Source organism: Dromiciops gliroides, chromosome 3 (genome assembly GCF_019393635.1).
Source record: "Dromiciops gliroides isolate mDroGli1 chromosome 3, mDroGli1.pri, whole genome shotgun sequence".
Lineage (NCBI taxonomy): Eukaryota > Metazoa > Chordata > Mammalia > Microbiotheria > Microbiotheriidae > Dromiciops > Dromiciops gliroides.
Window position 1 is genome coordinate 637,321,653 of NC_057863.1, and position 27,553 is coordinate 637,349,205.

The window sequence follows — 27,553 nt, forward strand, 5'->3', positions numbered from 1 at the left end:
TACAACTTTTCATTGTCCCCAGAGTGGCATGATCTGAGGAGAGGTCTGTTCATTGCCCTGCTTTTTTGAGCTATGTCCTAACTCAGGTGTGGGTCTGTTGCTTTGGGTGCAGGTGAGTTTCTGTATACTGAGGTTCTACAGGGTCAGTGACTAAACAGGTGGCTAACCTTTGGTCTTAGTGCCCTGTCCTGGTTTATATCTGCAGCTAAAGGCTAGAAATGAGTCACAACAGTGCGCTCCGGAGCTTAGAGCCACACACACTGAAGCTTCTGGAACTTCTTCTGTGCCCAGTCCTCAGATCTGTGACCTGGAACCAAGTAATGGGTGACAGAGCTGCCAGATGGCCCCTGTTCCTGCTCCCAGCACTCATTGAGGGAGCCCACGATGTTTCTTTCTGCTTGGTGCTCTGTCTTGGTTCCCTTTCGTCCCTGGGCTCTGTAGCACTCTGGGTCCTGCTACTGCCCCTGAGGTGAGCCCTCTGTCGGTCTTCCTAAGCTGTCCAGCATTGGGCACAGGACTCGCTGCAACTTCTTGTCTTTCCTGATCAAAATTTGGTCTGGTGTGTTTTCTGACTGATGGGAGAGCTCGCCAAAGATGTTGATTCTCACTCTGCCGTCTTTACTTCTCCAATTTGTTTTCTTGGGAAGCCAAGTCCAGGGCTGCCCCCTCCAGTATCTCTGTCCCATTGCCCACCATTCCCATTTCTCTACAGCTTTAAGGTCTGCAGAACTCTTGATGTTCTTTCCTTGGATCCTCACAATGGTCCTGGGAGGCAGGTGCTGTGATTATCCCCATTTTACAGTGGAGGACACTGAGGGAGACAGAGGTGAAATGGCTTGTCCAGGGTCACGTAGCGAGAATGTCTGAGGAAAGATTTGAACATTCTGGCTCCACAGTCAGTTCTCCATTTATCGCCAGCCTTACTCTACTTTCCTTGGAGGGATGACACTAATGTCTGGCATAACCATTGAGTCATAGGGCTTGCCTTGCAAGGTTTTGGCCATGGCCCCAACATTAACCTTTAGAGCCTGTTAGAGGCCGGGCAGCCCTGCTTGCTTTGTTGGCTTTCAAAGTCCACTTGGCCTCAAACATATTAGATCTGCTGCCAGTGTCCAGCCTTTCGGAACCTTCCCAAGCTGACTTAGGCCCTCTCACTCCAGTTGGGGCTGTAGATTGATTGAGGATAAATGTCTTTTTGTTTGTTTGGTTTTGGGTTTTTTTTGGGGGGTGGGGGATGATTTGCAGGGCAATGGGGGTTAAGTGACTTGCCCAGGGTCACACAGCTAGTAAATGTCAAGTGTCTGAGGCTGGATTTGAACTCAGGTCCTCCTGAATCCAGGGCCTGTGCTTTATCCACTGCACCACCTAGCTGCCCTGATAAATGTCTTTTTTTTCTTTTTTTTTTAGTGAGGCAATTGGGGTTAAGTGACTTGCCTAGGGTCACACAGCTAGTAAGTGTTAAGTGTCTGAGGCCAGATTTGAACTCAGGTACTCCTGACTCCAGGGCCGGTGCTCTCTCCACTGCGCCATCTAGCTGCCCCCGATAAATGTCTTTTTAAACAGAAGGCTTTGGGAAAACAGAAGTGGTGTGAGGGCATAAGAAAGAAGTGACGTGGGATTGTTTAAAAATCTCCCTTTTAGTTTTCATTCATCAGTCTCATAAAATAACTGAGTTTTAGAACCCAAAGCAATCTTAGAGATTATCCAACCTCTCCTCCTCTCCCCACGCCCCCCCCCCCCCCAATTATGTGTAGGGAAAACAAAGCCCATTGAAGTGACTTCGTCCAGGATCACATTATGGGCATCTAAGTGGCCAGTGGCATCTAGACCGTGGAGTTGTGTGAGGAGCAAATAAGATACTGTATGTAAAGCTCTCTGCAAGCCTTAGAGCATTGTCATCGTCATCACGTGGTGGGGTAGTAGTGGAGCTGGGGCTAGACCCCAAGTCTCTTCCCTTTAAGTCTAGTATATTCTCTGGTGTCAGTGTTGTGTCCATAGGGTGCATCTGCCCACATTTCATCCTTCCTGTGTTTTAGAGCCTGTTTCAGAGCCTCTGGGCCTGCATTGCTTCTCTCCCAGCATCTCCACCTTGCCCATTGCTATCGAGGTCCAGTCCACCAGCCACACCCACACCAGGGCTGGGCTCTGTAGGCAGTGGCTGCCAGGCCTGCCTCAGCAGAGCCGGGGGATGATGCTTTTTGGGAACCTTCTTTCGTTGTCACCCAGCCAGGATTGGGTGTTAATCACCGACAAGATGGCTGATTTCACAGCTCTGTCATGGTGGAAATCACCGATTTCATGGGCTGTCACAGGTTTCTTGAATAACCATATCCAAAATGACACATTACTTTTGTGGCCAAGGAAACGTGCTACAAGGGGTCCCTGCGCTTTGAAAAACAAAAAGGGATGGTTATAGCAATTAAGTTGTGAATTGAATATTAACATACCTACTGTGAAATAAAGGTCTTCCCAGCAGGCCCACGTGCCAGAACGGGAATGTGGTTGAAGATAAATCCAACCCAATTTAACCTAGAAACTGTTGAGATGGCATGTGATGGTGCTCCAGCGTTCTTAACGAAGAAGCAGTTATTGAAGGGTTCTGGGGTGTCGATGGCACTCTCGGGACGGACTAGATTAAAGTAAGTCACTTAATTATTTCAGGGGTTGGTGACTGATTCACCACCATGTGAAAGCCAGACAGAAGGACTCCCTCCAACTCTGGGCTCTTCCCCTTTCTCTGTCATTGATCCATGGCAGGCAGCAGGCAGTCGGGGGAGCCTAGGGACCCCTGTTTAGAACCAGAAAATGAGATACAGAGGATTACCAAGGGAAACGAGAGGGAAGTAGAGTGAGCATAGTAATAAACCATCAAGTTCACTGTCCCTGCTCTGGACCTCAGCAGACTAGTTTCTTGAGCCTCTTGGGCAACTTATGTCTGGTTAGGCCGGTCCTTGGGCAAGAAAGGATCAAGTTTGTTTCTGGGCTTGTGCTCAGATCCTGTCTACCAGGGTCTGTGATGTGCTGGCAAAGTCATCCAGAGCCCTAGGCTCACCTTTGTTCTCCAATGATGGATTTTAGTGGGAGAATTTATTATTGTCTGAATGTAAAGTAGATTTCTTGCTTGCTGGTGTCAGTACAAAGAAGGTCTTTGGAGAAGCATTTAAAATTTTTTATTTTATTCTGAATTTAAGAACTAAAACCAAGCATTTCTATGACAGTAGAATAGAAAAAAGATGATTGCTTATGAAACTGCAAATCTGTTAGGTACAACTTGCTATTTGGGGGGGGGGGCAATGAGGGTTAAGTGACTTGCCCAGGGTCACACAGCTAGCAAGTGTCAAGTGTCTGAGGTTGGATTTGAACTCAGGTCCTCCTGAATCCAGGGCCAGTGCTTTATCCCACTGTGCCACCTAGCTGCTCCCCCTTTTTATTCCTTTTAAATATGTAATAAAGTTATCTAATTCTTTTTTTCCCCTTCCCCCATGGCTACCATTATATACAAATATGTATATATATGTAAAATCATTCTTTGTATCAGTTCTTTCTCTGGATACAGATTGTGTCTTCATAGGTCCTATGTAGTTAATTTGGGTATTTATAATAGTCAAAATGATTTAGTTGCTCAAAGGCATTCTTAGAACAATATTGCTGTTACTGTATACAGTATTCTCTTGGTTCTGCTCATTTCTCTCTTCATTATTTTATACATCTATTCATGTTTTTCTTTTTTTTTTGCGGGGCAATGGGGGTTAAGTGACTTGCCCAGGGTCACACAGCTAGTAAGTGTCAAGTGTCTGAGGCCAGATTTGAACTCAGGTACTCCTGAATCCAGGGCCGGTGCTTTATCCACTGTCCCATCTAGCTGCCCCTCATGTTTTTCTAAGATCATCAAACTCATCATTTATTATACTCCAACAGTATCCCATCATGATCATATACCATAATTTTTTCAGCCATTCTCAACTGATGGACATCTCCTCAAGATTTCCACTTCTTTGCCACCACAAATAGAGCTACCGTAAATATTTTAGAACATACAGGTTCTTTTCCTTTTTTCCCCTAATCATTTTTGGAAATAGACCTGGTGGTGCTATTGGGTCAAAGGCACTTCAGTAACTCTTTAGGAATAATTTCAGATTGTTCTCCAAAATGGTTGGATCAGTTAACAATTCCACCAACAATGAATTTAGTGTCCCAATTTTTCCACATCCCCCTCCAACATTTGTCTTTCTCCCCTTTCATCCTTTTAGCCAAGCTGATAGGTGTCAAATGATATCTCAAGGTTGTCTTAATTTTCATTTATCTAATCAATAATGGTTTAGAGGATTTTAAAAAATATGATTATAAATTGTTTTGATTTCCTCATTGGAAAACTGCCTGTTCATATCCTTTGACCATTTATGAATTAGGAAATAACTGGTATTCTATTCTTATATTATTATGCACACTTAACAGTTCTTTCTGTGTATTTGAGCTATGAGACCTTTATCTTAGAAACTGTCTTTATAAAATGTTTCCCTCATTTTTCTGCCGTCCTTCTGAGCTTGGCTACGTTTATTTGTACAAAACCTTTTTCATTTAATGTAATTGAAACAATCCGTTTTATACCTCACCCTGTTCTCCAGCATGTATCATGTCTTGCATGCTCCTAGTGCATGCAGTTATCCTTCATCATTGACTTGGATACTTTGTAGTCAGTCACATTTCTAAATGGGGGCATTTGAAAGCCACGCTCCTCTTCCCTGGGAAGTTCTCATCCCCTGGTCTTACACTGGGCATTTGAACTTGAGGCAGAAGGAGGAATAGTTTCTGTGGCTGCTCCCTGGTCAGGGGGCTCTCAGGTGCAGGCTAGGAAGAGGCCTGTGACTTTCCTGCCTAAAATCACTGCCTTTCTGGGAAACGGGCCAGTGGGGACCCAGAGCAGTGAGTTTGAGTACAGACACATCCCAACTGCCCTTTGAGTGCCTTCTTTCCCTGGAAAGCATTTATAAGCACCTACCAGGTGTTGGGCTAAATGCTGGCTATAAAAAGACAAAAAGAGGGGCAGCCAGATGGCGCAGTGGATAGAGAGCACCAGCCCTGGAGTCAGGAGGACCTGAGTTCAAATATGGCCTCAGACACTTAACGCTTACCAGCTGTGTGACCCTGGGCAAGTCACTTAACCCCCATTGCCTCACTAAAAAAAAAAAAAAAAAGACAAAAAGAACAGCTTCTGCCCTCAAGGAGCAGACTTTATTTTTTTCTTTTTAAAATTTTTTTTTTTGAGGCATTTGGGGTTAAGTGACTTGCCCAGGGTCACACAGCTAGTAAGCGTCAAGTGTCTGAGGCCGGATTTGAACTCAGGTCCTCCTGAATCCAGGGCCGGTGCTCTATCCACTGCGCCACCTAGCTGCCCCTTGGGAGCAAACTTTCTAATAGAGAATACATGATAGAAATAAAGAGACACATAGAAAACACGTGAGAAAATGGAAGAAATCATCGGGGTAATTAGTGGCAAGAAGTTAGAATATAATTTTCTTGCCACAGTTTAAAATAAGGATGTAGGATTCAACTTTTTTCTCTTCTGTGGAAGATTAATAATTTAAAAGGGAGGGTTGGTCTTCTGAAACGCCTTAGTGACCTCTCTGGGGCCCTTCTCTCTTTCCCCAGTTTGATTTGCTGGAAATGGATCGGTTAGAAAGACCGCTGGTTAATCTGCCCCTCCTCCTCGACCCATCTTCCTATATCCCTGACACAGTCGACCTCACAGACGATGCCATGGCCCGGAAATATTGGCTTACCTGCTTTGAGGAAGCACTGGATGGGGTAAGTGCTCAGAACATTGCGTATATCCCAGAAGGCCTTTGAGCTATCATTTGGTGAGAGGAGCAATGAAGATGCCAAGGATACTTAGGGAGTGTGTCATCTCCATTGTTTTCCAATGTTTTCCATTTCCTTGCAATGTGCTTTCTGATGGTTTGAACTCTGCTGCGCGAATTGCACAGGGAGGTGGAAGCAAGATAGTGAATGTTCTGCCCCTCAAATAAGGCTGTGGGAAAAGACTTCAAAAAGGAAGTGCACTCCTGCTTAGTGCAGGTCAGTCAAACCCAAGGTGGAGCCTCAGCTCCAGGGAGCTTCCTGTTGGGCTGACTGGGGTCCTTTCACTGCCAGCCAGCATCTCCCAGCAGTGAGAAAGGGGAGCTGGTGAAGGTGTGTGAGCATGGGGACTTGGGTCAGCTAAGTCATCACCGAACACACTGAGTAAGCTACATCCGTGGGCCAGGCTCTGTGCTAGGGCTTGGGCATCCAGAGAAGAAGAAGGAAGCGGCCCTTGCCCTCAGGGAGTTTCTATTCCAGTAGTGCCAAGAGCTCATTCCAGGGGCATCCTCAGTTGTGCTGTGTGTCTAAGATGGCCCTAGAGTGGGCCTTGGGTTTGGCCTCCACTTTCTGTTCTGCAGGAGGTGGCTCTTGGGAGTTGAGAATGCACTTTGGCTCCTAATTGGCCACAGGCTTACAGATTCCATGTCAGAAGTGGGTCACTTTAAATACGTGGGCAGGGGGGGGACGTGTCTTACAAATATTATCTCGTTTGATCCTCACAACAACCCCATAAGGTAGGTAATGTTATTTTTCCATTTTATACTCAAGGCAGACAGAGGTTAAGTGATTCACCCAGAGCCAGACAGCTAGTCAGTGTCTGAGGCTGGATTTGAACTTGGGTCTTAAATAAGTCATTACAAGAATGTCCTGCAATTCAGCCTTAATTCTTCCTCATGGGACAAAAAGGAGCCCTCAGAGAACCATACGGGGTCATTTTGCAGATGAGGTTACTAAAGCCCAGGAGGAGCCTGAGCTGGGACTGAAGCCAAAACCTCCTGCCTCCCGCTCGGCATTCTGTCCATTTCCTCCACATGATGCTCCTTCTTAGTGTCCCATCAGGCACAGCTGCTGATTCCTTGTGGACCCATGGGTAGAGTTCACCTGGGCCAAGTGGTTTCCTGCCCCATTCCACGGCAGCCAGAGGTTCTCTGGCCGTCAGCTGCCTTTGCCTCTTTTGTTCTGTCATTTTCAGGGTGAAGGTCATCTCAGCCATTTGCTTTCCCATCACTCATTTGTATGGTGGGTTTCTTAGGGGGCAGTAGAATTACAGAAATGGGATTGTTTTTAACGGTATGTTTGACCTTTCTACCACATTCGTTTCTGAGCATACTCTGGGCCTTGCCCTTGCCCTTGCCCTTGCCCTTGCCCTGGGAGCATCCTTCGTAGCAAGTTTTAAAACTTTGATGGGTCTTCACCAGCGTGTCCCTCCTTCCTTTCTGGTTTGTAACAGAATAAAAAGGAAGAGAGAATCACAGGTCAGCACAGCTGCCCTGCACATCACCCAAGTCCCGCAGTCTCTGTTCCACACCCGCTGCCCTCCTTGGGGCCTGTTCAGAGTTCTCTTGTTTCCCTGGCTCTGCTCACTTGACTGGGCATCAGTTCCTACCCCTTCCCTGCATAACATCATAGTAATTTGGCACAACGATACTTTCATGGGGCACGTTGAGCCTCTGCTTGGCCTCTAGTTCTCTGCAGATGCTGTTCTGAGTGTTCAGAAGGTTCAGGGGCCTTTTTGTTTCTGTTGTCCCTGGGGCACCTGCTTCACAAGGGGATTTCTGGCTGCTGCTGCCATGTGCAGCTGCTTTGGGCCCAAGGGCACCAAGCACTCTCACTTGAAGATGACTTTCTTATATCTTGCTAGGTCGTGAATCGGGCTATCGCCAGCCAGCCAGACTCCATTGATGCAGCTGAACGAGCTGAAAAATTCCGGCAGAAGTACTGGAATAAGCTTCAGACGCTAAGACATCAGCCGTTGTGAGTGCTTATGCAGCATTATCGTCTTCTCCTGCCCCAGTCAGGAGAAGAGGCTATTCTTTCCTGTTCAGCACTTGCCCTCGTTTCTGACCCGGCATCCAGATGCCAGGCCCTCCTGCTCTTGGCGATGGGTGACCTTCAGGGCTGTGGCCTTGTCTGCTCCCATCACTTTGAATGGTTCCCACTGGTGCCTTCTTGGCTCACTGAGCCCTGAGGCTACTCAGCCCTCAGTGTCATCAGAGGTCTCCATGATGTGGTTACCCCAGGCTCTTTTCCCTTAAGGCAGAAATAGCCGATCATGGACATGCTAGAATATCGTTCTCATGTGGCAAATTGGATGTCATTGATCAATAACTTTTTTTTGGGGGGGGGGCAGGGCAGTGAGGGTTAAGTGACTTGCCCAGGGTCACACAGCTAGTAAGTGTCAAGTGTCTGAGGCCAGATTTGAACTCAGGTCCTCCTGAATCTAGGGCTGGTGCTCTATCCACTGCGCCACCTAGCTGCCCCCAATCAATAACTTTCCTTAAGGTGTACCTTCCCCTCTCCATCCCCCTCTGCCCTTTTTAATAGTAACTGGGCAAATGAAAGGAGAATGAGGAATACCCCCATGACAGCCCCTATTTCAGGAGCCCTTCAAGGGTTCCTGGTTCTTTGCCCACAACCCTCACTGAAGCAAGAGGTGCCAGTGCTGTGATCACCATCCTGTTATTCAGCGTCTACCACGAAGCCACTGGGCACGACAGGACACAGACCCTGGATTCAGTAAGACCTGAGCTCAGACACTGACTAGCTGGGAGACTGAGCAAGCCACTGAGACTCTGCCTCCCTCAGTTTCCTCTTCTGTAAAACGGGGGTGGAAGGAGCACCCTCCTCCCCATTGTTGTGAGGGTCAAATGAGGAAAACCATAGAGTTCTGTGTAACTGCCAGGTGCTGCCTCAAGTGCCCAGGACTAAGGCAGCCCTGCCCCCAAGGACCTTCCATTCTGATGGAGGAGACAACAGGGAGGGGAGTAGGGGCCAGGGAAGGGGGCTTTGGTGTGGAATGGGGAGCCACAGAGGAGGAGATGGACGTAGCCTTTGTGGTCAGCATTGGCCCTGTTATTCCAGTTATGGTGCAAGTATGGCACTGGGGTGATCAGGGCTGCTGCTAAGAAGATGACGTGGGGGCCAAGCGCAGCCTTCCTGCAGCATGCCTGGCCCTCCTGAGTTAGCCCAGGGGATTCTGGGAGGCCTTGCAGCTGGAGCGGGGATATCCCATGGCCCTCTCTCTGGCTACATCTCCACCTTCTCAGGCCACTCCACATTAAAGAATTCCCACAGTTCCACCAAGGTCCCTGCTTACAGAGGGCAGGACACAGGTGGGCGAGTCAGACCCTTCCTCTGATGGGCTCCAGCCCAGGCTGTGTCGTCCCCACCCCCGGCAGCACTGACGGTCTCTGCATCTGCCCGGTGTTCATCCCCTCTCTTGGTCTCTCATCTAGTGCCTATGGAACCTTGACGGTGAGGAGCCTGTTAGAAACGAGGGAGCACTGTTTGAATGAATTCAACTTCCCAGATCCCTATTCAAAAGTAAGTCCCACTTTCCTTACAGGGTGGCCAGAATGTAAGTCTGCAAACATCAGCTTTGGTTTTCTCAGTTTGCCTGATTTGGATGGTAAAGGGAGCTGGGTCACTCGGAAGACTGGGAAAGGGCGAGAGACGAGGGGGTTGCCGTTTCTGTCACCAGTTTGATCAGTGGCAAGAACATATTACTCTCTGGTGACTGGCCCCAGTAACTAAGCAGCTGCTCGTGAGGGTGTCCCTACCCTCCCCCCCCAAACTAAGTTGGCCCTCTCTGTTGGCAGTGTCTGCTGAAAGGCTGTGGATTGAAGGCGCCACGGTGATTTCCCCCATAGATCACGTAGAGGTATCGTGTGGGGTACTCTTACACCCAAGATCACCAGGTAGGGCGGAGGGCGGAGGGCGGAGAGAGCAAGGAGAGAGGGAGCCAGCTAGGGCTCAGCAGGGATCCTCAGGGTCAAATGTTGGGGAGTATCGAGTCACCCAAGCACCCTGCTTTGATCCCTGGAACAAGCCACGTGGAGGAAGGCATACTGTATCTCACAGAGAAATGGTGCTTCTCTCAGTCAGTTGATTGGCAGTACCTTTACAAAGGCTGCCGTGACTGACGTGTGGGCTGTGTGCTAACCCCAGGCCTTTGGGGCTTCATCCTAGGACAGAAAGAAGCTGAGGTCAGACCGACTCCCCTAGTGCCCCCGGCTCCTATCCGGGGAGCTGGCCCGAATCCAGAAGTCCTTTCTCCTCATCCCCTAGTTTGGGGATCACGGTGCCACTGGAAAAGGTGTTTGGCATTGGAATGCCAAAGTGTGTGTCTGTATTTTAAAAGTTAACATTCATAGCAGCTGCTGTTAGGACACTTTCCACTTATTATTCAGAAGTGAGATAAGTGGGCTGTATGCTTGAATTGCTGGGGGTGGGGGGTGTCAGATTCATGTGGCAGTTTCCCCTGCCCATGAGGCTCGGGTCTGGCCCTCCTGGGGGGAAACACATCAGGTGGGGCTCCCCCCTTCAGGTTGAGTCTGTCATTACAATGAGAGAGAAGGTCTGGTTTTAATGGGCTTTCCTGGTCAAGAGCAGAGCAGTCTGGATGTGTAAGGACAGTTTTCCAGCCCGCCTTCTCTCCCTCCCCCACACCCCCCAGTGCTACCATGCTGACCCACCCTCCCCGGGGGCACCCTAGTTTGCACACCCATTGGTGGGGGAGTCCAGTGGCCTTCAGAAACCCTTGGCTCCTGGGCTTACTGTTTTTGCATTATTCCTGCTCAGATTTCTGATTTTGCAAACCCGTGGTTCCCCGTTCTCATCCCATTGACCAGCGCCCTGGTTGTGGGCGGAGGAGGGAGGACGCCCCTAGAGCAGCATTCCCTTGCTTAGAGTGGGTTCAGCCCCGGTCACTGCCTGGTGAGGCCCCCGAAGAGCAGTCGCCGTGTGTGTCCTCGCCCATGCTGAGCGCTGTACTGGTCACGGCAACTTGTTGGTCCAGTAGAGGCCGTGAGCCTCGGAGCATGCTTGAGTGCTTGCAGGTGGTCTTGGGGACTGAGCGGCCACGGCTGGTAAGGACAATCTCTTCATCTGTGTGTCCACTGTCTCGTGTCTTTCTACAGGTAAAGCAGAGAGAGAATGGCATAGCGTTAAAATGTTTTCAGAGAGTAATCAGAGCTTTGGATTCATTAGGCTGGGAGGAGAGGCAGTTTGCTCTGGTGAAAGGACTTCTTGCGGGGAATGTCTTTGACTGGGGAGCAAAAGCAGTCTCAGAGTAGGTGTTCAATGTTTCCCGGCACCGTTTCCAAGCACCTTCCCTCCACCCCATTTTGCTTTTTCTTGCCCTGTCTGGAGACCCCAGCCTCAGTTGAGTTGAGTGGTGTGAATGTGACCGTCCTCTCCCGCCCTTGCGTGCCCGCCGCTTCTGTGTCTGGAATGATTGTTGAGGTCCAGGCCGTGCTCTAAATGAGTCTGGCTCCATCCTCACCCACAGGCACGCCAGCCTGGCTTGGAGTAGGCCTCTCGGCTGCTTTTACACTTTGTCCTGAACCTTAGACGCTTGGAGTTTAGCAGACGGCTGGCTGTCCTAAGCTGGAAACGCACTTTTTTCCATCTCCACCCACTGAGTCACAGGCCTGTGATGTGGGCGAGCGGCACACTTTAAAAACAATTAAGAATGGAGTACATTCCAGTTGTAAAGCCCTCACCTTGAGGGATTTTCTTTTCTTTTTTTAAAAAGCGCTTTAAAAATGTTCTGCAGGATTACATAATTGTTTATCCTGAAAAACCCATGTAAAACGCACTAATTTCTAGTTTGTATCTAGTATATGTTGTAATATTTTTATGTTTTTATTCCCTGACACCTTTTTAATTGCTAAAGCAACTAGATTTGTACTGAATCACAACTCTTTTCCATCACTGTATAAGCAAAGCTAGAGAAAAGCATCTGATTTAATCTAATGACATTTACTGTTGGTTTGAAATTACCCCACCTTGCTGTCCTCTTCTAAATATGCTTTGGGGAGTGATCTGAGCTTTATAATCTTTTTTTTTTTTTTTGAAATTGTTGTTGGGTTTAAAAGAAGCCTACACTCTAGCAATGTTGGTGTGTTTTCTTCCATTTTAGAGCCCTTTCCTACTCCCTTTCCCTTATCCTTTCTCCATCAGTACAGGGTTGGGGGTGGGGGGAACACAAGGGCTAACTATGCCATTAGATCTTTCCACATTCTCGGCATGACCTGCATGCTTTCTGCATGTCATAGACTATGATTGAGGATTGTGCAGGTCTTAGAGACACATCCTATTTAACCTCCAGCTACTGCCCCCTTGGAATATGGGGTCCCTTGTTGCTAGAGAAAGACTTCATTAACTTCCATACCCCTGAGTCTGCCTGGAGCAGGATCTTTTAGCACAGCCTCCGGAGATGGGCCCTGTCATCCCATAGCTCCTCAGCCCCCCTGCCCAGAATCTGGACCCTCATAATGATGTAGTGGGTCAGCTGTTATGTTTTAGTCTCATTCTCCATGTGGAGTGACTTGAGCTAACAGGCTTTTTATTCATAGCCTTTTTTCTTTGTCTAGTGTTCTGGAATCTGAGCCACAGTTTGGATTTGAAGAAGCCAAGAAAAAATTACAAGGTATGGATTATCCTAGGCCAACAAGGGCAGGTGGCTAGCAGTGGGGCAAGAAGCCTGGGATAGTCCACTGACCAACAGCCAGTGTTGCCTGGGATAGCCTGCTGACTGACTGATGGCCTGCATTGCTTGGGATAGCCCACTGACAGTCAGTGTTGCCTGGGATAGCCTGTGTCCTGACTGACTGATGGCTGACACTGCCTGTAAGGCTTTAGTAAACCAGAAGGCCTCTGCATGGCTTGTTTTCCTTTGTTCCTCTTCCTTGGAGGAGACACAAAGACCCCTGCCTAACCTGTGGTTGTGTGAAGGTCTGGTTAACAGGACTTTTGTCTTCTGTCTCTTCTCTAGAGCGCCCCTGGCTAGTGGACTCCTATGGGGAGTGGCTGCAGCGGCTAAAAGTAAGTGTCGTGTCCACAACTGCCCAGACTGGCCTTGTGAGCGCTGGCCTGATGCTGTTGGGATGGACCCAAGACAGAACTGGGCTTCTGTGCCTGCAGCACGCTGCTCCAGCCTGGGCATGGGCGTCGCCCTAGATTGCCCCTCTCTCCTTTACCTTATTGACAGGGGTTCATGGAGGGTAGGGCCGGGCAGACTGGGCCTGGCATCATGGAAAGAGCTTCGGGAACAGAAGTAGAAGTGATGGGAAATTGGGCACAAGGTGTCCCCCTTTGGGCCTTGGTGGATGAGGGGGTTTCTGAAAGACTCCTCCCATTCTGGTGTGGGAGGGAGGGAACAGTCCTGGTCAGGATGGGGACAAGGCTTAGGGGGTGGCCCTTTGTCTGTTAGACCCTGCTGACTTTTCTCTGGAGGGGCCCTTTGTACATGCGGGGCTGGGGGCAGTGCATGTGTATGTGGCAGTGTGCATGGGTGAGTGCACAGATTTACATGTGTGTGCACACAAGCACACACACACACACACACACACATGAATTCCCCCCTTTTAAAAATGATTCTCCAATAAAAGCCTGAAATCTAGGAATCATGAATCCCTTGTTGGTTCAGTTTAATCCCCCCTTTCCCAGTCCCCTCAGCTGCTGTAGCCCTTCTGATTATCTTCCTCCACTTTGCACTTCTCTAGTATGTGTCTTTTGATTCATGGGCTGTCTTCCCCATCAGAATGTTTGCTCCCCTTCTTTCTTTCTTTTTTCTTTCTTTTTTTTTTGGTGGGACAATGAGGGTTAAGTGACTTGCCTAAGGTCACACAACTAGTAAGTGTCAAAGTGTCTGAGGCTGGATTTAAACTCAGGTCCTCCTGAATCCAGGGCTGGTGCTTTATCCACTGCCCCATCTAGCTGCCTCCGCTCCCTTTCTTTACTGTTCCCAGCACTGAGCTGGCACATAGTAGGGATTTCATAAGTGGTTATTCCTTCTCCCCTTCTAGCCTCAGCCTCTGGGGTGCAGAGGCTACGTTTGTATGAGTCCACAGAAGACTCAGAAATAGTGTGGGATGTTTGTGGTGGCTGAGTTGATGTTAGAGACCGTGCCATCCGAATGTCACTTGGGAGGAACCAAGGCTATTTAACTCAGAGAAAAGAAGCCTCAGGGATGACCCCCTCTGTCTTCAAGGCCTGCCATGATGGGGAGCTTGGGGCAGGGAGAGGGAGGGAAGGGAAAGTCCAGTTGTGGCTTGAGGTCGATTGGGAGGGGCTGCCTTGGAAGGGCTCAAGCTGGATGCCCCTCACTAGGAATTTGCAGACTGAAGCCGCATGGCTACTTGTCTGCCATATTGGGAAGGAGCCTTGTGTGGGTCAGAGGTCAGGCTGCCGAGGTCCCCCCCCCCCCCACCGCCTTGGCCATTCTCTGCTTCTGTGATGATTATTTCTAAATCTAGAAACTCCTGTTCCAAACTGAACATCCTGGTTTTGTCTTGCAGGGGCCCCCTCATAAATGTGCCTTAATTTTCGCAGATAACAGTGGAATAGACATCATTTTGGGAGTCTTCCCCTTGGTCAGGGAGCTACTCCTTAGAGGAACAGAGGTGAGTGTGTGCTGCCCCCGCCCAGTATTGGGGACCCTTTCCTCTGGCCAGACCAGGACGAGTGTCACTCCCTGCCAGGATTCTAGCTGCCGAAATTGTGAGGTGACCAGGGACAATTATACGCAGAGCACCCATTCCTAAGGGCGAGGGGCTGCCTCTTTGGGAGCGGAGGCCCTCCTGACCTTGTCATCCTTTTGGCAAGGAGGTTTTCCCATGCCCTCAGATTTAGGAGGGCATTTGGATTAGGTCAGACTGTGCCATTGGCCTTTTTGTTTCCTATTGAAGGTTGAACCTTTCTCTTCCCTTGTTTTAGAATTTGTATTTGCATAAGGACACTGGCTGTTGTCTGCTCTTAGGTTTGTCCTCAGATGCCAAGCAGCCAAGCTCCCATTCCCCCATAAGCCTAAGCAGAAGTCCCCCCCATTAAGCCTTCTCCCCCCACTCCCGCTCCGGACCACAATTGCTCCAGTCTTGATACGGCCCTTTTTGACCCAGGTCATATTAGCCTGTAATTCTGGACCTGCCCTCAACGATGTGACCTACAACGAATCTCTCATTGTGGCCGAGCGGATAGCGGCCATGGACCCTCTCATACAGTGAGTGTTCTCCCCGCGGCTGCAGGATTTGTCCAGCCAGGGCTCCTGGCGGGCAGGTGGGTGGGCATCCCTTGTGCCTGGGGGTGGGCGAGCAGGAAGCCGAGGGAGCACTGGGGGTGTGTGTGTGCGTGTGTGTGTGTGTGTGTGTGTGTGTGTGTGTGTGTGTGCGCGTGTGCGAGTAGAGAGAACCATCAGTCCGCCCTGCAGGGCTCAGTGTGCGCTCCTTGTGGTGGTCATTCAAGTGCCTGTGTTTTGTCTCCTCCAGATCCGCGTTGAAAGAGAACAAGCTGCTCTTGGTACAGACGGGCTCCAGTTCACCCTGCTTAGATCTGAGGTAATCCAGGAGCTTGCACCGGCTCTGCATTGAAATAGGGAGGAGGTGGAGGAGGATTGGGACTGCTCAGAAGCCAGGAGGGCCCTTATCTATCACCTCGTCCTCATTCTCTTACTGAGAACAAGGTGGGGGGTGTGTGCGTGTGCATGTGTGCATGTGTGTGTGTGCGTGTGTGTGTGTGTGCGTGTGTGTGTGCGTGCGCGCATGCGTGTGTGTGTGCTCGCGTGCGTGCGTGACAGAGGGACAAACAGGGTGGAGGGAGAGGAGAAAAGAGATTGAGAGAGGAGATTGAGGAGTAATGGAGGTGGGGAGCCACCACATAGCCTCTGCTGATATCAGCCTTGTCTCCAGCTGGTGCTGCTCCTCATCTTTTGGGGTGTCTGGGAAAGGGAACACCCAGCACTAACCATTGGGCAGAAATTTTTTTTGGAACTCTCAAAGCATTATTGTCTCATAACCACAACCTATTATGATTGAACATCTGAGTGTCTTAGCAGTTTCCTCATTGGTAAACTCAGCCTCTCCCATTCACACATATCATGTACTTGGGGTTTGGGAGCACCAAGCAGCTCCCCTCCACAAGGTGCTCAATGGGTGGAAGATGCCAAGAGCCCTGTTTAGACTTGAGGCCAAGAAGACCTCGTGGCTGGACGGCCTGGTCCACAGTGGACAGGGGACTTTCTTAGGTGGTGTGGGCTTCCCTTCACCAGAGGGCTTCTAGCACAGGCCATCCAAGTACCTGTCTGCATATTATAGAGGGAATCCTTTTTCCACCGTGGGGATGGGCTAGACGACGGCTGAGACTCTGCCACCTCAGCAGACCGACTTGGGAAAGGCTCCTCATCTGTCACCTTAAGTGACGATGGCAGTTAACTGGAAACACTGCCCATTGTTTTCTGAGTGCCCACGAGGGTCCCTCTGCTAGTGGAGCCCTTGGGGATCCAGTCAGGTGATCCAGAAAACTTCACTTACTGGAGAAGACTGGTTGGAATTAGGAAAACTCCAGATTCAAAATGGGTTTAAGATGAGGCAGTTCTGTTACTGGGTGACAGGGTTGTCCAGCAGAGGGCCTTAAGAAGCCAACCCATCTTGGTTAAGAATAGTTGTGTGGGGGCAGCTAGGTGGTGCAGTGGATAGAGCACCAGCCCTGGATTCAGGAGGACCTGAGTTCAAATCCGGCTCAGACACTTGACACTTACTAGCTGTGTGACCCTGGGCAAGTCACTTAACCCTCATTGCCTCAAGAAAACCCCAAAACAAAGAATAGTTGTGCGATTAGACGCATCCATTTGCCCACAGAAAATTGTTCTGCCAGCCTGGAAATCAGAAAGGCCTGGGTTGAAGTCCTGCTCCTGACACCTCCTGACAGACGTCAGAGTGGTTTACCATCTCCTTCTCCGGCTCATCTTACAGATGAAGTGAAGGAGAACTGGGCCAAGTGACTCGCCTGGGGTCCCAGAGTTAGGAAGTGTCTGAGGCCTGATTTGAACTTGGGAAGAGGAGTCTTCCTGACACTAGGTCCACTGTACCAGTGAGGTGCCCTGTAGTAGTAGGGGCTTGCTTAATAAATGCTAATTAATTGAATTGAACCTTCATCACTGCTAGTATTTTTGATGTTCGGAGTTCCCCATGATGGTGGAATCCCAGAGGAGGCCACTGATGGGCTCTCTGTCCAAAGGGGAGCATGAGATATGCTGGGAGAGAGAACACGTTAGGAGGGGAACGTTTACAATTTGGTATGGATTGATAACAGCCAGCAAGTGGGGGGGTAATGTCATTTCTGCACAGCCCATTGTGGGCACCCCCAAGGCACTGTAGGGCTGCCCAGCTCAGCGTGCCCTTTCGTTCCCTTGCAGCCGTCTAGACAAAGGGCTGGCCGTGCTGGTTCGGGAGCGCAGCACGGACCTGGTGATCATTGAGGGCATGGGCCGCGCCATCCATACCAACTACTACGCGGCGCTGCGCTGTGAGAGCCTCAAGCTCGCCGTCATCAAGAACTCGTGGTTGGCCGACCGGCTCGGGGGCCGGCTGTTCAGCGTCATTTTCAAGTATGAAGTCCCAGCCAAGTGAGCGGCCCCTCGGGGGCCGGGGGCGCTGCCTGCCCTACACTTGCACTAGCTTTATTGTCAGTGGTAAAGAATGTATTTTTATTACAACAGGGGAAATGGAGTTCCAATCAGATTCTGTATTTATATTGTGCTTTTGTGACTCAAAGCAACAATATGACTAACTCAATAGACTATACCCACAAACGTATATATATATATATGTATATCACTCATATTGTTTATTTTGGTAAGTGTTTATTTTAATGCTGCAGTATTTGTGATGGAAAGACTTGACTTTTTTGTTCTGTGAGACATTCATATTGAAATATATTTAAATGTTAAAGAGACTTTTAAAAATATATATATCTATCTTTGACTAAACCCGCCAGCAGTCGAATGGCCCGTACCAAATAGAGTTTTTAAAGCGCTCAGAGTTGCTTTTGCGTGTTTGCTCCTTTAGATAAAGCTCTTACCACAGGCCTTTCTCAACCCACAGGACCTATTTCCAGGCTCCAGCTCTCTCACATCATCCTGGGCTTCCCTGAATCGGGGAGGACCTGAGACTCCTTTGAGTTAAGAGCGCCAGGTGCTGGTAGCCAGCCGGCAGAACAGACTAAGATGCCCTTAGTTTCCAGGGTCCTGCAGCAGGGTATTGGTGGTGCCACACGCAGGGGGAGCCTGTACCTCCCAGGGCATCTTGGTTCTTTACCTTGTGGGGTCTCCAAGCCCACCAAGGCCCATTTTTCTGTACTCTCCAAACTCTACTGCCATACTTGGGCTGAAAGGGAGGAGGAACAGGGCAGGGTGAGCACCAAAGGGGCATTCTTTTTTGGAGGAATCTCTTCTGTTTGGCAAGCATGGCTTTGAATCAAAGCTTCTTGCGGGCAGGGGCTGTGAGTTGCACACACACATCTCATAGGAGGCACTCAATAAATGTTTGTGGACTGTTGATGGCCCTTCAGAGGCAGGAGTGGTGTCTGAATGAGGAATCAGGAGGTAGCTTTTCACACTCAGCCCCTCAGAAAACCAGGCTCTCTCTCCCCACCCCTCTCTCTTCTCTCCCTTGTCTTGAGGGAGCCCACGTTCTGCTGGGGGGAAGCAACACAAGCACATGTTGGTAAACGCAAGATAGGCACAAAGTTATTTGGGGGGTAGGGGAGCCAGGGAAGGCCTGACCTAGGAGGTGGCACTTGAGCTATTCCTTGAAAGAAGGGAGAGATTCCACAAGGTGGGGATGTGGGGGGAATGCATTCCAGATGGGGGCACAGCCTATGCAAAGACACAGAGGTGGAAGATAGCAGATGCATGCCATATGGAAATAGTTACTAGGTCACCAGGGCTGGGATGCAGAGTGTGTGAGGGGTGGTAGGAAGAGAGGCTGGGGCCAGGCTGTCAAGACCTTAAGTGACCAGTGTAATCGTTGCAGGCTGTGGAGAGACCAACTGGAGCTTCTTGAGCAGGGGAGTGGGCCCCTGGGTAAAGGAAGAGGGGAGGGGGCAGTCGTGACAGCTGCAGTAAGAGGTGAGTGGAAAGCACCACCTTGTGGAATGGTGGGTTTGAGCTTGGTGAGCGGGAGTACGGTGCTTCCCTAGGGGGCATCAGGAAGTGGGGACCCTGGGTGAGTTCTGATTTGGACATGTTGAGTTTGCGTTTCCCCTTGATAGCCAGCCAGAGCCGGAGTGGGACCAGACCCCTGACCCCCAAGGGCTCTTACAGCTCTAAATTGTTTGCCCCAAGTTGTCATCAACACAGCTTTGCTACAGGCTAGAATACAGTATATTGTGACTGGTTAGCAGCCTGGCAGCTGCTTCAGAATTTGGACTTGGAGTCAGAGGACCTGGTTTTGGATCCCAGTCCTGTTGCTTATGAGAGAGAGACAGAGACATACTCAGACTCCTCTGTAAAATGAGGGGATTCGTTCCAAGGGCCTCTGAGATCTAGCGTAGCAACCTCTGTGGTTTCTCCTTTGCTGGAGCCTCATATCTGTGGGAATGCAGTCCCTGAGGGATTAGGGATTTCTTGGGGCAATGCACTTATCCAGGCATTGGACGCCTGGCTCCACAGGCAAACGAAAGCAGACCGTACAAAACTTACACAAAAATTGAGACTGTGTAGGCTTTTCAGAAATCCTGCCTCCTGGCCCTAAGCTCTCAGGGATTTAATTTCATTTACCAGGAATTCCTGGTACGTAACTTACTGATGCTCATGGCGGCTTGCTGGTCTTAGTGAGTAGAGTGGGTCTTGGGAAGCATTAGTAGTGGAGGTGCCAGCATTGCGGCTGAGCTATTTAAAATAAACTCAACAGTGGCCACCGGATTGGAGAAGATCAGTTTACATCCAATCCTAAAGTAGGACAATGCCAAGGAATGCTCAAACTACCAAACAGTTGGGCTCATTTTACACATCAACAAGGTTACACTTATGATTCTGCAAGCAAGGCTCCAGCAACATGTGAACCAAGAATTACCAGAAGAGCAGGCTGGGTTTTGAAGAGGCAGAGGAACTAGAGACCAAATTGCCAACATTCACTGGATTATGGAGAAAGCAAGGGAGTTCAGAAAAACCTCTACTTCTGCTTCATTGACTACACTAAAGCCTTGGACTGGGCGGATCACAACAAAATATGGCGAGTGCTCAAAGAGATGGGACTACCAGATCATCTTACTTGTCTCTTGAGGAAGCTGTATAAGAGCCAAAAAAGCAATAGTTAAAACCGAACATGGAACAAGTGATTGGTTGAAGACTGGACAAAGAGTATGAGAAGGCTGCATGTTGCCACCTTATTTATTTAACTAATATGCAGAGTACATCATGGGAAATGCCGGACTGGATGTATAAAAAGCTAGAATTAAGGTCAATGGGAGAATTATCAACAATGTACTCTAATGACAGAAAGTGAAAAAGAATTAAGAAACCTCTTGATGAGGTTTACCTCATCACCTTGAGGAGAGTGTAAAAGCTGGCTTGACGTTTAACATTAAAAAAAAACAAAACTAAGATCTTGGCAGTTGGTTCCATCATTTCCTGGTAAATGGGGGTGGGGGGGGTGGAAGCAGCATCAGATTTGATATTCTTGGGCTCACTGCAGACAGCCAGTGCAACCATGAAATTAAAAGACACTTGCTCCTTGGAAGGAAAGCTGTGGCAAATCTGGACAACAGACTAAGAAGTGGAGACATCACCTTGGTTTTCCAGTAGCAATGGAGTTGAGCTATAAGGAAAGCTGAGCACCTGAAGAGTTGACACTTTTGAGTTCTGTTGCTGGAGGACTTGGGAATCTCTTGGAAAGTAAGGAGATCCAGTCAGTCAATACTTAAAGAATTTCGCTCAGGCTGTTCACTGGAAGGTCAGATATTTGAAGCTGCAGCTTAAAGTCTTTGTCCACATAATGAGAAGACTCATTGGAGAAGACCCAGGTGTTGGGAAGGATTGAAGGCAAAAGGAAAAGAGGAAGACAAAGTATGAGATGGACATGTCACGGAGGCAAAGAACACGAGCTTGGCCGGACTTTGAGAGATAGTGGAGGACAGAAGGGCCTGGTGTGCCATGGTCCATGGGGTCACAAAGATTCAGACACCACTGGATGAATGAACAGCAATAATTCTTAGGGAACTGCCTGCCTCCAGGAAGTTGTGACTTGCCCAGAGTCTAACAGGCAGGATGTGACCCCAGCAGGGCTGACTGAGCCCAGATTCGACCTGGGTCTGTAATTTTCCTGATCCAGGGAATTTCCAAAGAGGGACCTCTGGCCTCCAGTGTGGCTCTGGGTTCTCTGTAGCTTACAGCCTGGGCCACTGAGCGGTTCAGCAACTTAGCCAATAGGTGGCCCAGGTGGGACTTAAACCCAGGTGTTCTTGGGTCTTCTTGGATGCTGAGGCCAGTTTACCCACTATACCACACTGACTTCTGGACTGTAATTTAAAAGATAAAAAACCCGGGGATAGCCCAGAAACACTGGAAACCAACCTTGGCTTTCACCAAGCCCAACCTTCCCTCCTCCATTTTGCAAGGTGAACTCAACAGTTCAGTGCCAGTTGGATATGGGGTGACTAGCAGGTGGTTAACAAACCTTTGGGGCAAATCACCTTTGTCAAGTTGCCAAATGAGAGAACCACCCTTTTTTTTTTTTTTTACAAAGGAAGAAACCTAGGCCCAGACGAGTAGAATGACGGACTCAAAATCACAAAATGTCAGAGTTGAAATGGATCTCTAAGGCCACCTAGGCCCACTTGTACTTGGTTGGTGGACCTGCGTTCAAATTCTGTCCCACACACTTAATAGAGGTGTGGCCCACTCTACCCTCCAGGTCTGTTTTCCCAATTGTAAAATGGGCATAATGGCACCTACCTTTATTGTTAGAATCACTAGGCATCATGTGGTTCAAACACTTTGTAAATTCTAGATCAGCCCTATAGAAATTTGAGCTATTATTTATTAGCGTCATGATGCCCTTATGCTGCACCTGACTAATGAGATCATCCAGCTTAGGGGATTTTCAGGTTCATAGACTCCAGGTTGAAGAAACCCTGACTGACCTTGCAGCTTCCAAAATTGGGCCCAGTCCTTACAGTGAACAAATCAGACTTAAAAAAAATACAGAGTTCATAGACACCAGGTTAAGATATTTATATGTACACATACATAGGTATGTATGTATAAATTTTATAGACCTCCAAGTCTAAGATACAGTATGTACACCACAGATCCATACATATACATATACAGTACATGTACATATACATATACATATACATCAGTAGATAGAGTTCAAATCCAGCCTCAGACACTAGGTCTGTGACCCTGGACAAGTCACTTTACCCTGTTTGCCTCAGTTTCCTCATCTGTAAAATGAGCTGGAGAAGGAAATAACGAACAGATCCAGTTTCTTTTCTTTTTTTTTCTTTGTAGGGCAATGAGGGCCAAGGGATTTCCCCAGGGTCACACAGCTAGTACATGTCAAATATCTGAGGCTAGATTCAAACTCAGGTCCTCCTGAATCCAGGGCCAGTGCTTTATCCACTGCCCCACCTAGCTGCCCCCCTCCAGTTTCTTGATCAAGAAAACCCCAAATGGGGTTAAAAAAAGTTGGAGACAAATGAAACAGCTGAAAAAAAAAAGTGTGTATATATATATAAATGTATATAATATATATGATCTCTCTATATACATATGTATCCATATAAAACTTTAAGTTCACAGACCCCAGGTTAAGATACATAATGATATAATGAATATATTTATATAAATATCTCTCCATCTGTATAAAGCTCCCTGAGTGCAGGTTGAGGCCCTGACCTAGCAACTTCTAGGATTGAGCCCAATGCTTGGTGAATTTGGAACCTCGGGATTCTCTTTGGTTCTCCACCGCCTCGCCCCATCCCCCCACTCCCCATCTGCTCCGTTGCCAGCTCCCTTGATGGCTGCCTTCCTTGACTCCATTTCTTTTCCCTTCTATCTTCTCTCCTGCTGCAGCCAGCTTCCTCCTGGGCTGATTCATGACTTCCTACCATCCATACCATAGTAGTTGTCCTACTAGCTGCCTGTTAGCTCTCCCAACCTCCACTGAGCCTTATCTTTAGCAATCCAGTTAATAAACATTTATTAAGCACCTACTGCTTGCCACCCCATCCCCCAGGACCTCATGCCCCCACATACCTGGATGTCTTGGGTCTAGCAGTGCGAAGGCTTCTGAGACAGGCCTGTATCCTGTGTGGGGAGTGAGGATTGGGCACTGGGGCATGGTATAGGGCAGAGTATGATGGCTATCCCATCTCCAGCTCTGCTCTCTGAGCAACCCTGCCTGTACTTTGTCTCTCCGTCCCCCATTCATTCTTCTCACTGGCAGCTGACCTTCAGCCCTCTTCTAGAGGGAGGGAATATAACTTGCACATTTTTATTTGGAGCTGGAAGGGACCTCAGAGTTCATTGAGTAAGGAAAACGAGGCCTAGAGGGGTTAGCACCTTGGGCAAGTCACCTAAGGACCCAGGCCTAGCACTGTATTCATTGGACCACCCTGCCTCTATAGTCTATAGTCTAATCTCCATGGCCCCTCTCGATAGAAGAGGAAACTAGAGCTCAGAAAAAATGCAGCAATTTGTCTGAGGTCACACAGGTAGTGAATTTGCTGTAGAATTTGAACCCACGGGGCGGCTAGGTGGCGCAGTGGATAAAGCACCGGCCCTGGATTCAGGAATTCCTGAGTTCAAATCCGGCCTCAGACACTTGACACTTACTGGCTGTGTGACCCTGGGCAAGTCACTTAACCCCATTGCCCCATAAAAAAAAAAAAAAAGAAAAAAAGAATTTGAACCCACTTCTGGGGACTGCAGATTCAGTGCACCGTCTGCTAGCTAATGTTCATTGTCCCAGTCTTAGAGTTCAGGGATCCTGGGGGCCTGTCTGCGTACCCAGGCACCATGGGGGGCGGAGCTGGGTCTGTGGTGCCTGCTGCCTCTTCATCACGACCAGGGGGATGCCAGCCCCTGGGAGGGTGGCTCGCAGGTACTGACTGGGGTTCAGGAACTTCCCCTCAAGAACCACCAGGTGGCGCTCGGGAGCCGCCTAGAGAGCCTGGCTGGGCCGGAAGGCAGTACCTGGCCCAGGTAGGGTGAAGAGGAGGATGGTTACACGGGGACGGGGTCAGGCAGGCAAAGCCCCTCTGCTCCAAATGAGGTAGCATGGAACGCATTTTGTAGACCTTAAATTGCTCTGTAGACGTCGGCTGTCATGTTACCAGTATTTTATTGCTAGAAGTAGCTGTCTGATCTCTGGGCTCACCCGGAGCACCCCCCCCCCCACTCAGCCTTTTCCATGGGCTCTGGCTCAGGGTCCCTTCAGCAGCCCAGCAAAGATGGGACGCTGGGACTGGGGGATGCCAGCAGGAGCTCCTGGGGCTGTAGCAGGCAAACTTGCCCATCCCACCACAGGTCCCCCTGCTCCGGGCTGCCAGTTAGGGGAAGAGGAAGCAGGGACAGGACTTTCCTGCCCCCCCCACCCCGCCACTAGTGGGGCTGTCTCTCCGGCGCTCGGCTAAGCTGTCCCTAGGGGCTAGACCAGCAGACCTGCTTCCATAGCCACCTCCAGCTGCACATGGGCCCTCCCTATCTTGGGTCAGATCTAGCGTTCCCCATCCCTCAGGGGCCTAAGGAGCTGCAAGCAAAACTGTGAATCCCTAACCTTGGTACCTTGTCTTTTTACTGCGCAGTCTTAGAAGGCGATGGAGGAAGGGGGAGGGGGGCACGCAGCATAAAGCTTCAGTGATACTGAAACAAATCAATGTCAGTGTCTGTCTATGGAGATAATACAGAGACCGCTCTCCCTCCTCAGAGAGCCCATTGAACAGGGCGAGGGGGCTCAGGCCTTGTAGAGTAATCCCCCACTAAAGACTCCCTTTGCCATCCCTCCTCCCGCCTCCCCTCCATCGGCTGCCTGCTCTGTCCCTCGCATCCTAGCAGAGAAAAGTCAGCTCATTTCCTGAACATCAGAACCAAGCACGATTTTGGGTCTGCCTTTGTTCCAACCTCCCTGGCCTCTTACTAGGGGAGCTAGCAATGGTGGAACTTTCCCAATGTGAACAGCACCTTAAGAAACAGAAATTCTTTCAGTTTATAGCCTGGTGACCCAAGGCGTTTATTATTTCAGAGCAACTGAGGCTTGTCTGCTGCCAGCCTGGTTCCCATGAGGGCCCCGGGGAATCACTGCCTTAAAACTCTGCCATCCACGTGGCAGCTAGATGGAGCAGAGGATAGAGCACCGGCCCTGGATTCAGGAGGACCTGAGTTCAAATCCGGCCTCAGACACTTAACACTTACTAGCTGTGTGACCCTGGGCAAGTCGTTTAACCCCAATTGCCTCACTAAAAGACAAACAAACAAAAACCCTCTGCTATCCAACCCCCAGATGGCATTGGTAGGCTGAGAGGAGAACCTGTCTGTCTGTCCATCCTCCCCCCCCCCCCCCCCCCCCCCCCCCCCCCCCCCGCTCTGATTTCTTGAGCCCTAATGGAGGGTGGGAGGACCTTCTATCCTTTATTCTAAAAGATCTCCTCCCCACCTAATACAATTCAAGCTCACTTCTGCTTTTTTTGCTGGGCAATTGGGGTTAAGTGACCTGCCCAGGGTCACACAGCTAGTAAGTGTTGAGTGTCTGAGGCTGGATTTGAACTCAGGTCCTCCTGACTCCAGGGCCGGTGCTCTATCCGCTGCACCATCTAGCTGCACCCTTCAAGCTCACTTCTGGAGGAGCCCTGGGCCTGCCTGCTCCCTCCTGGGCCCCTGCTGGAAAAAAGGCTGTTCTCAGCTTGCTGCAGCCTTGGGGAGGGGTCGGGACTTGCATGACTGACATGGGACATCCCTTCCCTCCCTTGTTACAGCCCTCACATCACTGCTCCCGACACTGTTTCCTGTGCCTAGAAGCCTTTCCCCATCCCCAGAAGAATGGGGGACTGTAGGGCTGATCTAGGAATTCAGGGAGGAAGGGACAAGATCTCAGGAGTTGTTAGTTGGGGGAGGGGGTAGCTGGGGAACCAGGCAAGTTTCATCCTCCTTGCTTAGTACTGAGCAAGGCAGCTCAGAGCAAGTCAACAGCATTTCCACAGGCCAGGAAAGTCCTATAACTAGAACCCCATGGAAGGAAAAAGAAAGATCCTCCCCCTCCCCGCCCTCCCAGCCCTTGGGCAGTGGACCTTGGGGTGGGGGTGGGGGGGCACAAAAGAAAGTTCTGCCCTGGTGCTTTATCCACTGCGCCACCTAGCTGCTCCTGCCCTTCACTTAAAGCCAAGTTCAAAGACCGCCTCCTGCAGGAAGCCCTCCTTGATCCACTCTCTTCACACAGGGTGCAGGGCCTTAGGTCATATGAGGTTCTCCCTGAAGGAAATGGGGTTGTCTACCCTGCAGAAGCAGTTAAGTGGCACAGTGGATAGAGTGCCACGCCTGGAGTCAGGGAGACTTGAATTCAAATCCAGCCCCAGACATTCATTAGCTGTGTGGCCCTGGGCAAGTCGCTTAACCCTGTTTGCCTCAGTTTCCTCATCTGTAAAATGAGCCGGAGAAGGGAAATGGCAAACCGCTCCAGCATCTTTACCAAGAAAACCCCAAATGAAATCACAGAGTCAGACATGACTGAACAGTCCTGGAGGATTCTTAAGGAGGATGTGTGGCTCCCCCCAACTCTTTCCCCTGGCCCCACTTTCCTTAAATCTCATGGAGGTGGCCTTGCCCCTCCATCCTCCCCCTCCCCCAACAGTTTACAGATCACTTGACTTTTCCTTATCTCCTCCGAGGCTCACAATACCTGCCGTGAGGGAGACAGTCCCAGGTATTGACATCAACCCCAAGACAAAGTGCAAGGCTCAGCGAGCAGTAACTTACCTAATTGGGATCCCACAACAGGACCAGGCAGAGCCAGGACTGCAAGCTGGCAGAGTTTGTCCAGTCCAGTGCCCTCATTGAACAGTCAGGGGTGGGGGGTAGGGAGGAAGGGAAAGGAAGCCCAGAGTGGACCTGCCTAAAGTCACACAGGGAATTATCGACAGAGACAGGCTCAGAATCCAGGCCTGCTGCCGCTAAGTCCCTGGAGCCTCAGACCTTCGGACAATTCAATCAAGTTCAATTCAAAGCACTTAGCCTTCACCTCCTTCATAGGCAGGGCACCTTGCTAAACTCTGGGCATGTAAAGCCTAATTTTTTTTTTTTAAAAACTCCTTATTCTCAAAGAGTTTATTTTCTACTAGAGAGAAACAGTGCTTAAACAGGCAAGTAAACTCCAAATAAAACAGGATAGTCACATATTTGAAGAGCTGCAATGTGGAAGAAGGGCTTTACCTGTTCTCTCAGAGGCCAGAATTAGGTGCATTGGGTACAAGGTATAAAGAAGCACATTGAGGCATGTGTCTGGAATGGGCAGCATCTTGAGAGAGGGTGCCCCACCCCAGCCCCCACCATTGGAGATCTTTGAGCAGAGGATAGATGATTACTTATGGGTAATTTGTAGTGTAAAATGAAACCCCTTGGGGCAGGGACTATCATTTTTTGTTTTTTTTGTTTGTTTTGGTGAGGCAATTGGGGTTAAGTGACTTGCCCAGGGTCACA

The 27,553-nt window shown here is 49.5% G+C and overlaps 1 protein-coding gene across 1 annotated transcript in view; it reads left to right on the forward strand.

Moving 5' to 3' along the window:
• PANK4 (pantothenate kinase 4 (inactive)) overlaps nucleotides 1-17,895 on the forward strand; it is a 38,123-nt gene extending 20,228 nt beyond the window's left edge. Inside the window, exons 10-19 of the mRNA XM_043994876.1 lie at nucleotides 5,650-5,805; nucleotides 7,721-7,833; nucleotides 9,315-9,402; nucleotides 10,998-11,149; nucleotides 12,456-12,511; nucleotides 12,857-12,906; nucleotides 14,382-14,486; nucleotides 14,982-15,082; nucleotides 15,348-15,416; nucleotides 17,273-17,895. Of these exons, the coding sequence (XP_043850811.1) occupies nucleotides 5,650-5,805; nucleotides 7,721-7,833; nucleotides 9,315-9,402; nucleotides 10,998-11,149; nucleotides 12,456-12,511; nucleotides 12,857-12,906; nucleotides 14,382-14,486; nucleotides 14,982-15,082; nucleotides 15,348-15,416; nucleotides 17,273-17,486 (1,104 nt within the window). The 3' untranslated portion in view covers nucleotides 17,487-17,895. The remainder of the gene's footprint in view (nucleotides 1-5,649; nucleotides 5,806-7,720; nucleotides 7,834-9,314; nucleotides 9,403-10,997; nucleotides 11,150-12,455; nucleotides 12,512-12,856; nucleotides 12,907-14,381; nucleotides 14,487-14,981; nucleotides 15,083-15,347; nucleotides 15,417-17,272) is intronic.
• Nucleotides 17,896-27,553: the final 9,658 nt, after the last annotated feature.